This window comes from Pantherophis guttatus, chromosome 5, assembly GCF_059756535.1.
Source record: "Pantherophis guttatus breed Tessera chromosome 5, ASM5975653v1, whole genome shotgun sequence".
NCBI lineage: Eukaryota > Metazoa > Chordata > Lepidosauria > Squamata > Colubridae > Pantherophis > Pantherophis guttatus.
This window is the reverse complement of record NC_142067.1, coordinates 19,152,325-19,165,208: the sequence shown is the minus strand read 5'-3', so window position 1 is coordinate 19,165,208 and position 12,884 is coordinate 19,152,325. Positions and strand designations below refer to the sequence as shown.

At 38.6% G+C, this 12,884-nt stretch overlaps 1 protein-coding gene across 1 annotated transcript in view; it reads left to right on the top strand.

Annotated features, from left to right (window-relative positions):
- Positions 1-12,884, top strand: part of GUCY1A2 (guanylate cyclase 1 soluble subunit alpha 2) — a 200,215-nt gene that overhangs the window by 175,872 nt on the left and 11,459 nt on the right. The window contains exon 7 of the mRNA XM_034409432.3: positions 736-890. Coding sequence (XP_034265323.1) covers positions 736-890 — 155 coding nt within the window. The remainder of the gene's footprint in view (positions 1-735; positions 891-12,884) is intronic.

The window sequence follows — 12,884 nt, the reverse complement described above, 5'->3', positions numbered from 1 at the left end:
TTGGATAACAATTTGTCTGAAATGCTATAGGGTTTCCTGCCTAAGCATGGGGTTGGACTAGAAGACCTCCAAGTCCCTTCCAACTATTCCTATTCTATTCTATTCTATTCTATTCTATTCTATTCTATTCTATTCTATTCTATTCTATTCTATTCTATTCTATTCTATTCTTTACTAATTATGTGCCTAAAAATCTCAGACTACTGTTCCTGAATTGTTACTGAACAAATGAAGAACTATCTGATGTATGTATGCATGTATGCATATGTATGTATGTCTAGACACAAACATGTTTCCTCTATTTATTAATTCTTTCAAATCAAATTAATCCTTTCAAGTATAAGCACCCAGAATGATTCTGGATTCTGCCAGCCTTTAACTGAATAACTTTTTCATCAATTACAATTCAATAAGTATTTTTTTTAATATGTGGCTATTGATCTTGGTTTAAATTAATTTACTCTTGGATTATCCTGAGTATTGTATTCGCTAAAGGGAGTATCAATACCAATGAAGATATCGATGAAGACCCAATTCCACATTTAACCGTAAAACTTACTTATCTGACTTTTGCCTATTATTTTCTGTCAGCCCAAAGGATTCTTATTGTGAGAATAAAATGAAAGGTTACTGTCAAAAAAAAAGAGGTAGAAAATAAATGCAGGATTAAGTCAGTAAGCAAACGAAGATGCTGATTAATGTGGTTTATTTTATTATTTCTTTGTTTCTTAACAGATGAGAATAGGGATTCACTCAGGATCTGTTCTGGCTGGAGTTGTTGGGGTGAGAATGCCCAGATATTGTCTCTTCGGCAACAATGTCACCCTAGCAAGCAAGTTTGAGTCAGGAAGCCATCCACGCCGCATCAACGTCAGCCCAACGACCTATCAGTAAGTGTTCTTTAGCATTTTTTAAATACTTCTTAAAGCTTTGATACACATTATTTCTCGCTATAATATGAAAATCCCTTAATTCAGAGTAGGGTCAGGGCAACTGGATGGATATGAGCATTTACTGGCCAGATGCCCATCCTAACGCCACTCAGAGTTCACAGCAGATTTTTTTTTTTTAACCCTAGGAGAGAAACATCTACTACTTAGGATTGAACTCTCAATCTTCTAAATGGGAGACGTGTGTGTCTTCACCACTAGGCCGCCACACCACTCAGCAATTATTCAATATACAGGTCAAAAAACATCCATCACCAGCACTTTCAGAATTTCTTCCTTTCAGATATTCCGATTATTCAAAGATTGCCTTTATTAGTATTTTTGCAAAGTACCAATTAAGGCCATTATAGTCATTTCTTTCAGTGGTGCTTCGACTGTGCCCTATCAGATTGGACTCAATAAAATACGGCATGAAACAATTGAGAAATCATGTAAGCAGCTCCTAAGGAAAATATTACTGTGAGACGCACATCATGTGCCCCCAATGTTTTAATAATTTTCAAAGGCACGTTCAGAGTGATCTGGATTTCTGAACCTGTCCTACGCATATGATTCATTCTGACTAATTTAACTGTTTTGGAGTTAGCCTTTATGAACTCACTTTGTAGTTAGAAATTTTCTTCACTATTGTGGGGTTTTGTACTTTTCCTCCTGTGGTTTCATTCATTCTTCGCCTGTTTGTATGCTTTCCCTTTTTCAATTATCTTATGAGCCTCTGTGTTTGTGTAAACTTCTATGTGAAAGAAAAGCTTATGTAATTGTCTTCACGCAGGATGTTCAGGGACTGATACAATAGAATATAAAATAGCTAGAGATTTGAAGTTTTAAAAGCAATTAAAACTATTGCTCAAAATGAAGATTATTCACTATGGATAAAAATCAGATAACTACAGAGCCAGTTTGTATGCTTCAACAAGGGGCAGACATGAGGAGCAGATTTTGATAGATGGATAATGGATGAAGAGAGGCAAAGCAGGAATATGGGAATACAAAGCAATTTGGGAAGCAGTTGGCATAAAATAAATTATTTTGTCCCAGATCGACCTAGTAACAAACAGTTATTTAAATTTCAGAGATTGGGTTTTTGAAATCAGAGTCCAATTTCCCTCTGCGATTCTGTCAGATTGTTTTATCCTGATTTTTAATTCTTTGCTCAAACTCGTCATATGAATAGATACTCCGCAGCAGTTCCCCAGAAATTAAAGTCTGCTTGGAATGTGAATTTTGCACAATCAAGAATAATCATTTGTGATATTTATTCCAAAGCCACACAAGAGCTTTTGACTGAAATGCAGGGATCAAATCTTCAGTGATAGGTATAAATGTCGTATGTTCTGCTACAAGCTACACTCTCTGTTTCTAAATAATAGTAATGATAACTTTATTGTCATTGTATGTGTATACACAGTATACTCATACAATGAAATTCACTTAACACCCAAAGACCAGGTCCAAACACATAACAATCCCCAAACATACTCCCACCCACCACAAATTCCCCACCCCTAAACCAGTGGTGAAATCTAAAATTTGTTATTACCGGTTTTGTGGGCATGGCTTGGTGGGGGTGGGGGTAATGTGACTGGGTGGGCGTGGCCAGTTTTTTTTTTTTACTTTTAAAACCATTTCACCATCGTTGAAGAGGTTGTAAAAAAATGCTTTCAAAAGGCTCTGACGATCCCAGCTGAGTTGCCTGATCGGCAGAGGCTTTTTTAGAAAGCCTCTGCTGATCAGGCAACTCAGCTGGGATCGTCAGAGGCATTTAAAAATTAAAAAAGGGTTTTTTGTCTTTTAAATGCCTCTGACGATCCAAGCTGAGTTTTTTAAAAAGCCTCTGCCAATCAGGCAACTCTGCTTGGATCGTCACAGGCATTTAAAAGAAAGCCTTTGACAATCCCAGCTGAGCCGCATGATCATAGGAGGCTTTTTTTTTTACTTTTAAAAGCATTTTTTCCGCCGAAGAGATTATAGAAAAAATGCTTTTAAAAGTAAAAAAAAAAGCCTCTGATGATTGTGGGGCTCGGCTGGGCATGGGGGGGGGGCAGGGATTTTTGCTACCGGTTCTCCGAACCACCCGCTGCCATCGCTACCTAATCGGGCGATCCAGTCTGAACTGGGAGCATTTCACCCCTGCCCTAAACCACCCAAACATCCACACAACAGACCAAGTAATTCTGTCTAACAGCTCACTGATCATGGCCCTTTATTTCATTGTTGAGTGCAATTATAGCTCTGGGATAAAAACTATTCAGAAAACGTGTGGTCCAAGTTTTAATTGTTCTGTATCTTCTGCCAGAAGGCAACAGTCCAAAAAGATTGTGAACAGGATGAGAAGAGTCTCTGAGAATGTTATGCAACTTCCTCAAACAGCGAGATTTTAAGATGTCGTCCAGGGCTGGTAGCTCCCTATCTTACTCCAGGAATGGAATGGAATGGAATGGAATGGAATAGAATGGAATGGAATAGAATAGAATAGAATAGAATAGAATAGAATAGAATAGAATAGAATAGAATAGAATAGAATAGAATAGAATAGAATAGAATAGAATTCTTTATTGGCCAAGTGTGAGTGGACACACAAGGAATTTTTCTTTTGGTGCATATGCTCTCAGTGTACATAAAAAGGAGGAAAAATACATTCATCAAGAATCATAAGGTACAACACAGTGATAGTCATAGGTTACTAAACAAGCAATCAAATCATACTAGGAAACCAATAAAACAATAAAAATCATAGAGATACAAGCAACAAGGTTATAGTCATAAGTAGAAAAGGAAATAGGTAATAGGAAGGAAGAGAAGAAGAATAGTAATACAATCTTAGTAAATAGTTTGACAGTGATCAGGACAAGGCTGAGAAAAGCAAGTCAACAACTAAGCAAGCAAGACCAGCAGCCAGCAAATTGTGCTCAGATGTTTTGTTCTAAAAATCCATTACTCCTGCCTCATATGCCATCTGGCCTGTTCTCTTTTACACACTGAAAAATTGGATGTTTGAACAAACTGTGCTTTGGACTCTGTTCCAGAGCTGTTTCTGTGAAATCAGTGGAAATCTCACCACTGATTGTAACTCAACTGAAGGAGTAGTTTACATTCTCATTCTCAGGAACTCCCGACTCTAGGGGTCAGGAATGACTAGCCAGCGCTGTCCGAAGATGTCTCCATGATCATGTGGCCGGCATGACTAAATGACAAAGGCACATGGAACACTATTACCTTCCCAGCAAAGGTGGTCCCTATTTTTCTACTTGCATTTTTTTACATGCTTTTGAACCACTAAGTTGACAGAAGCTGGGATAAGTAATGGGAGCTCACCCCGTTAAGCAGTGCTAGGGATTCGAACTGCTGAACTGCCGACCTTTCGTTCGACAAACTCAGCGTCTTAGCCACTGAGCCACTGCATCCCTTTGTAAACAGGGTAGTCCTTCCTAAATTCCTTCTGGGATGAAAATCTCACAAATTTGTTCTCCTTTGCGGAAACAGGAAACGCTGTTCCCATTATAACAACCTACTCAATCCAATGCACAAGCTGCTTGTTCAGGATATAATAGCAATAGCACTTAGACTTATATATCACTTCATAGTGCTTTACATTCCTCTCTAAGCAGTTTACAGAATTGAGCATATTGCCCCCAACAATCCTGGGTCCTTATTTTCCTGGCATCAGAAGGATGGAAGGCTGATTCAACCTTGAACCGGTCAGGATCGAACTCCTGAAATGAGCAATGAATTAGCATATATTATACATTATAAAATGTATGCCCCAAATGAATTTCAAAGCAAAACAAAAACCACTGTCAATAGTTACAGGTCTACTTTCAAATTGTTGTTTCCTTGGATTATACATGATGCACTCTGTTTATTTAGAAAATTCCACCTCATTGGTTTATAGCCAGTGGCTCTAATCAAGATACCTCATGCTCCGTAGGGAGCAGCAGGGAACACGTGTCTCTTACTGCACACGAGGGATTTTCACTCCATCTTTTCTGAAAAGTGAACAGATTTGTCCTGCTAATAGCACTGAAAACTTTCGAAAGGTGCACCACTTTCCATGTTTAATCTGTTCCGCAGGCAGAACTTGTTTCTGTGCTTGGATTGTTCCTGTTAAATCAACTAACAATTTAAGTGCCTCGTTTTACAGAAAACAATGCCTTTCATTTGCAGTCCATTATAAAACAAAGGGAGCAGAACTTAGTTAATTTGGATACGGTAGAGAACTTATTTGTGAAATGCCAGCTCTTTGCTAAAATAGGTACCATATGTGTGTAATTCAGTGTTTCTTCATTTTCTCCCCTCTTTTTAAAGGAAAGCCATTATACAATATTATATCGAAACATCCAACTGTGATTTTTTAATCTTAGTTATATTTTCACCGAATTTGAAAAATATTAAAGTAATAAATCTGATATAGATTAAAGGCTTTATTCCATTCAGTACCCACACTGATTGTTTGAAGGGAGATGTGGTATGTGGAGGAACATAATGCTTAATTGCCATGGCATTAGGAAAAGAGAAAATCTTCAGATTATTTGAGGAGCTTTTTTTTTTCTGTGGGTTGTAAGATCTTTATTTCCCATTTTCTTCCAATTAATTTAGAATAGTGTTAACATCTCACCCTATAAATGTGTGAAGTTGGTAACGGTGTGAAAGAGCCAGTCCACAGGTCCAAGTGCATGATTTGATCTTCTGTCAGGTGATTTCAGAAAAGCAGTTGATTGAGCTGAAAAGTGTTAGGTTGTCAATTGGTGTCATTAGAGTCCTTGTTCACATAAAGAATGATTTTGTTCAAATCCAATAATGAATACAGTGCTGTCAGTGATTGTAATTGTCAAATTAAAAAAATGTAAACCTTGATTTTTTTCCAAGCAGTGTTAACACTAGACAATCAACAGCAAACAATACCCTACTCAAGGAACTACTGAGGAAAAATTACACTCCCAACAGGGGTGGGTTCCACTTACCTCTTTACTAATGGTTCGCAGTGGGATTGCGCACTTCTGCGCATGCACAGATCATCCATGATGACGTCATGGCGGGTGGGCAGAGCCTCCCACCGGTTTTACTACTGGTTCTATAGAACCGAACTGAACCGGGAGCAACCCACCACTGACTCCCACCAACACAGACAGGGCAAACTACCTTATATAAACAGATCCCGCTCCCTTCTCACCATGGAGTTGTTACCTAGTTGGATAAGGAAATATCTGCAAGCAAACAACTAAACTCAGAGAGCATGAAGAACTGCACAGTTCAACCTGACATACAGATTTTCCTCTTCTATTGGTTGTGGATCTTGTTCAAATCAGGATTAAGTGTCACCACTATTCCAGTGCCTATAGCATTATTTGATATACCCGGTCCATGAATGTCCATGGATAATTGGCAAAGGTGCAACATAAAACCAAGAATAATATTTTGATTTACATAACAGTAGAACTCGAGACTCAGGTGATTATAATTAATTGATATAATTCCAATGTTGCATCAACAATACATGTTGGCCATTAGTTTCCATGACTTTGGCAGAAATTAGATGGTTTTATGGCTAAATCTATAATGACTATATTTAATTTTTAGATTTATAGAAACAATACCATTAAATATCAACCATTACCAAACAACTGGGCATCCTACAGCTAGAAAACTGGTTATTGAAGGGGGAGGGAGAGAGAATTGGACACTGGAATAGACCAACCTTCATTCTGAAACTTTAAAGTTGTCCTGATGCTCTTTAATGATATACCATTATGCAAGTCCAAGAAAATCATTCCATATTTATACTGGTTTGGTATTTTTTGTCCTACCTGGAATCATTTAGATTAAATAAATGCATAGCAATTTGTAAGCACAGTTGCTTTTCAGATAATAGACATTTCTGTACAGATGCTTTCTGGACAGGTCCTATTTACCCCTGTATATTTGACATTTCAAAATTAGATTTGACAGATCAAAAGGTCGGCAGTTCGGCGGTTCAAGTCCCTAGTGCCGCGTAATGTTACTTGTCCCAGATTCTGCCAACCTAGCAGTTCGAAAGCACGTAAAAAATGCAAGTAGAAAAAATAGGGAACACCTTTTGTGGGAAGGTAACAGTGTTCTGTGCACCTTTGGCGTTTAGTCATGCTGGTCACATGACCACATAGACGTCTTGGACAGCGCTGGCTCTTCGGCTTTGAAACGGAGATGAGCACCACCCCCTAGAGTCGGGAACGACTAGCACATATCTGCAAGGGGAACCTTTACCTTATTTGACATTTAATCATGGGATCTTTGAGTTTGCTTAAGAAGCTTTGGAGAGATTCTGTTGGTTGGTGTGCTACACTGATGCAAAAAGTTGTATATTTTTGGGGCAATTGGAAATACTTGGTTTACATGGCAGTGTGTTACATTTTATACATCGTGATGGTTATCTTCCAATAAGTCTTATATTTATTTCAATGTAAGATGCTGTACAGTTGTCTGTTTCTACCATTTGGAGTTCTGTGTTACTTTTTTTTTGCTCCTTTGAATAATGTTGCTATGCAGTTCCTTTTGTGGGCAGCTGTGCTATTGCTTTGGTAGTGAAATACTTGGTTATTGTGGGATGTTTTTCAGATGAACTTTTTTGCCACTGTTTCCTCTGCTGATGTTCAGGAAAGTTGTGGGGGTTTTGTTATTTGTTTTTTATCTCTGTTCCTTTTTTATCATACAAAATGAATTGTCTACCTAATGCATCCATATTTATTTATTTATGTAATTTGCAGCTGAATGTAGTGGACTCTCAGGTATGAATCCTGAGATGAGTAAATCCATATGTGTTCTTCTGATTTGTATCTATATTTGTCTACTGAAGTGGAAATAAATGGTGAGCAAAGATCAGTAAATACCCTGAGCCAAATTTCACATATTCTATTGTGTTTTGCTGCTGCTATTAATAAGCTCCGCACCAAGCTGGTTACTGGATGCTCTTGCACATCGAATGCAATTCATCTATTGTGACTGGGAGCATTGTGGTTAATTGCAAAATCAATGTTGTGATGTCCCATGCAATCTTCAGATTGCACATTGATCATCCTTAATGCTGTGTGAGAGAAAACGAGAGTCCTCATGTTAGAAATGTTTGAAACAGTCTGAGATATTTGTCTTATTTTACCAAATAGCAATGCCAGTCCTGGAGCATACATGTTGTCTAACCAGAACCTGAAGTCAACTAGCTGCAGTCAAGGACAGAAAAATAGTAAGAGACAGATAAATGCCAAATGTTATGAGAATATAGTACATCTTATCATTCATAAACCAAATGCTACAGTTTTCATTTTTAGACATAATCTTCATTTGGTTATTGCAGCCTAAAGGGCCAATTTACCAGTAACTTCTCCTTTGTCAAAACTCATATGCTCTCAGACCAGAAGTGGGTTTCAGCAGATTCTGACCAGTTCTGGAGAACCAGTAGCAGAAATTTTGAGTAGTTCGGAGAACCGGTAAATACCACCTTTGACTGGCCCCGCCCCATCTATTCTCTGCCTCCCGAGTCCCAGCTGATTGGGGAGGAAATGGGGATTTTACAGTATCCTTCCCCTGCCACGCCCACCAAGCCACGCACGCCACGCCCACAGAACCGGTAGTAAAAATTTTTGAAACCCACCACTGTCTCAGACATAATGCTTTTTTAAATGGTGGTAGATTTCATAAGTACAGTCATTCAGCATGTATGCTCTCAGTTTAATAAATTTAATTTAATTTAATTTAAACTAGGTAGTGCGGTGCTTTAAGTCAAAGTTTGTTTTGCTGGTCTTGTCTTGTTTTAGCAGCTGCAAATATTCAAACCTTGGATAAACTGCTCAGTGTTGTGACTCAGGCCCAAGTAGTTAGTATTAAATACAAACAGTTCGAAAACAAACAGACTTTATTAGAACAGCTGAGAATTAACTCATTCTCAGCATAGTCCAAACTAAATTAAAGCAAATTCTTCAAAACACCATTCCTGTTTATTACCGACCTTGGGATAATTAGGCAAACTGCCAAAGACTTTTCTTGGCAAAAGTTCAGAAGCAGAAGACGCCGACAAGAAATGAATACAGTGAAACAAGAAGCAATTCTCTCTCCGTTGTTTTCCAGCAAAGAGGTCAAGAACCATTGCTGGTCTTTTAAGCTTTATGGGAGGGGCCAATCATCTCTTGGCCCTACTCCCGAGTTGTCCTCTCTGCTTTATTTGCTCTCATACAGTGCACTAGGAACAGGGCTCCTCCTGTTCCTCTGCCTCTCTACTGTCAGCCTCTGGAGGCTCCGAAGTCCGCATATCACTCCCTGATGGCACTGGCCCCATCTCTGCCTCCGACGCTGAGCCCTCATCCAGACCTTTCCCAGCCTCCAGGACTGGCCCATGTTCTTCCTCAGCCTCATCGCTGTCCGACTCCGCTGCCAGCTCCGCAGACTGCTGGCGGACCACAACACTCAGTGCCACACAGGTTAAGCTCCAGAAGGCTGTAGCAAGATCGCAACTGAATCAGTGAGACTTATCTTCTGTCCCTTAAGAACCATTTGTAAAATATGTCAGGTTTCTTGTCCTCTTAAACTATATCCTATCTTAGACAATGCTAAGTGTTACATACAGTGTAGTCCCAAGGAAAAATGTTGTAGGAAACCAAACAAATCTGGCCTTGCAGAGAAACCAAGTTAGGTTTTTGTTCAAGTACAGGCAATTAACAGCCAGCTATGATATCTATATTTTAACAAACCAGCCAGTAATTGCTTTATCGTATTGCATTTTATATTCAACATTTATGCATTATTCAGGGGCAGTAGTGTATGAATTGTTCAGTTGCCTGAGAAATATAATGAGAGATAAAACTTTTAAAAATACATGAGCAATCATAATGGGTGGTTTATTATCATACTAATAACTTTTGCTGGTTGAGTTCGTTATTACTTCCGAGATAAATCTAACTTTTGATTGAAATTATCTGCATAACAATAATGTGCATAACAAGCTTTGGCTTGCAACAAAATGCAAGGTTTTGGTCAGTTAATTCTACAAAAAGAAAGTATGAGTATTTGCCGTTCTTGGTAGATAACAAACCACTCTAAATTCAACCATTGTAAACTTTTTTTTTTTTTTGAGAGAGAAAGAGAGAGAGAGAGAGAGAGAAAAGGCAGATTACATTGAAATCTGGCAATGAAAAGTCACTTTTTGTCCATGTAGGAAAAATTAGGGAAGGTGTGTGTGTGTGTGTGTGTGTGTGTGTGTGTGTGTGTTTAGGTATAAAGATTCCCTCACACATGCGTGCTAGTTGTTTCCGGCTCTAGGGGCAGTGCTCATCTCCATTTCTAAGGCAAGGAGCCAGCGCTTTCCGAAGACATCTCCGTGGTCATGTGACTAAACGCCGAAGGCGCACGGAACACTGTTACCTTCCTACCAAAGGTGGTCCCTATTTTTCTACTTGCATTTTTTACGTGCTTTTGAACTGCTAGGTTGGCAGAAGCTGGGACAAGTAACGGGAGCTCACCCTGTTACGCAGCGCTAGGGATTCGAACCACTGAACTGCCGACCTTCTGATTGACAAGCTCAGCGTCTTAGCAATTGAGCCACCGCGTCCTTTCAAGGTGTAAGTATAGGTATATGTAAATAGATGGTTTTTAGTGCATACATAGAGGTGATTCTGAGTTCTGGTTTCTGGCCAAGTATATCCTTTAAGGTATCCTGATAGGTAGCAAGAATTTGGCTCTGTCAAGATCTCATGTGGTTAGGAAGATCTTTCTTCTTACTGCATAGGTACAATCTACTCAGATACCTCTAGGTATAAAGTCAAATTAGTGTTATCAACAGACATCAGTGATCTCAGTATCATAAATCTGTTTTTGTTTTTTTGTTTTGTTTGATTATCCTCGTATGCTATTTGAATTCTTTGGTTGTGAGCTGCCTAGAGTTTGGTTTAAGGTAGCCAACCATGCAAATGTTTTAAATAGGTAAATGAATAATCACATACTTAATGTAGAATCTTTTTCAGACATCTAGTGAGGACCAAGATGGGTTCAACTAGGTTCAGTTTATTTTATTGGTACCTCTCAGTTCTAATAGTATACTGGAGATTCAGTAGGTTTGCACAGTGTCTAAAAAATGTAATTTAAATCATCCTGAGGGCACCATGTTGGAAAAGTCTCCCTGATATAATTGTATTCCTGCTTTGGGAATTGTTTTAACATTGACAAGAGAATAGCAAGCCTAGAAATAAATTTCTTATTGTTTACTTACACAACACAAAACTAGCCTTCCAACTATTTCCATGTCCTATTTTTAACTGGCCACAGCTTGATAAAACAGTACTTAATGACAATGGATTAAGTTCCCACAATTCAAACTGACTTGTATATGGATTTGTAATTTTCTTGGAGTTGTTTCTGGGATAATTTCAACTTCCTGGACTGATCTACAGATGTGAAATTCCCTGGAGATCTTGCATTCCAGCATCAATCCTAGATAGCTCTCTTGAGGTTACATACAAGCCAGCTGCCTGCTGATTGTAGTATGCTAATACACAGTACTAGAAAAGATTCATTATTTTTCACAAAGGATAGATTTTTCTTTAGGGATTATCCCTAAAACTGGAGTTGTGCTCCTCATTAGTAATGAACTGGGTTAGAAATTTAATCTGATTAAAAGAGATGAAATTTGTCCATTATTACGGTGATTTCCCACTTATTTTCTATTTATTTTCTAAATAGTAAATAATTGTAAAGTCGTTCCCGACTCTAGGCGGCAGTGCTCATCTCCGTTTCAAAGCTGAAGAGCCAGCGCTGTCCAACAATGTCTCCGTGGTCATGTGGCTGGCATGACTAAATGCCAAAGGTGCACAGAATGCTGTTACCTTCCCACCAAAGGTGGTCCCTATTTTTCTGCTTGCATTTTTTACGTGCTTTCGAACTGTTAGGTTGGCAGAAGCTGGGATAAGCAACGGGAGCTCACCCCATTACGCGGCACTAGGTTTTCGAACCGCTGAACTACGGACCTTTCAATCGACAAGCTCAGTGTCTTAGCCAATGAGCCACCGCATCCCTTAAATAATCATAGAAATATCTAAATTATATGGCCAGATATATAGGGAAGAACTGAGTCATATAAAAGTTGGAGTCAATTATTAATAATGATAAAATAAGTGCAAAGCCTGAGTGGCGTAGGAGGCTAATGCCTCCTAAGGTAGCATTTAACATCCAGCTGCCTGCAATTACTGCGAGTTCAATTCTTACCAGGCTCAAGGTTGACTCAGCCTTCCATCCTTTCTAAGGTGGGTAAATTGAGGACCCAGTTTGTGGGGGCAATAAGATGACTTTGTATAAATATACAAAAGTATGAAGGCTATTGCTTAACGCATTGTAAGCCGCCCTGAGTCTCCGGAGAAGGGCGGCATATAAATCAATTTTTTTAAAAAAAATAATTAATGCAAAATTAATTCCTTTTTTTTTATAATGGTCACCCATAATTTATTTGAAAGTTATGGTAGATTTTTTTTAAAAAAATTAATATCTAAAATATTTCCCATTTCAGAATATCTTTCTGTATTACATGGATTTGATCCCAGCTAGCTGAGTGAGTTTCCCACTAATTGCCATAATTTTTAATATTCCGATTCTCCCCCTCAAAATTCTTGGGTTTTTTGTTTGTTTGTCTTGGTCAGGGAAGCAACAATAGCATTCCATTACAGATACAAAAAAGTCCTTACTGTTATCAGACCCATTTTTCTCAAACCAGAAAAAAAGAGAAAATGAATTTGATTAGTAAAAGGCTATTTAATAAAAGATGCCTTATTTCCGTGATGGCGAATCTATGGCACACGTCCCAGAGATGGCACATAGAGCCCTCTCTGCTGGCATGTGCGCCGTTGTCCCAGGTCAGATCTCCATGGCGTTTCTTCCATGACCTTTTGTTTCCCTGCAAACGATGAAACAGAAGCTCACGAAAGA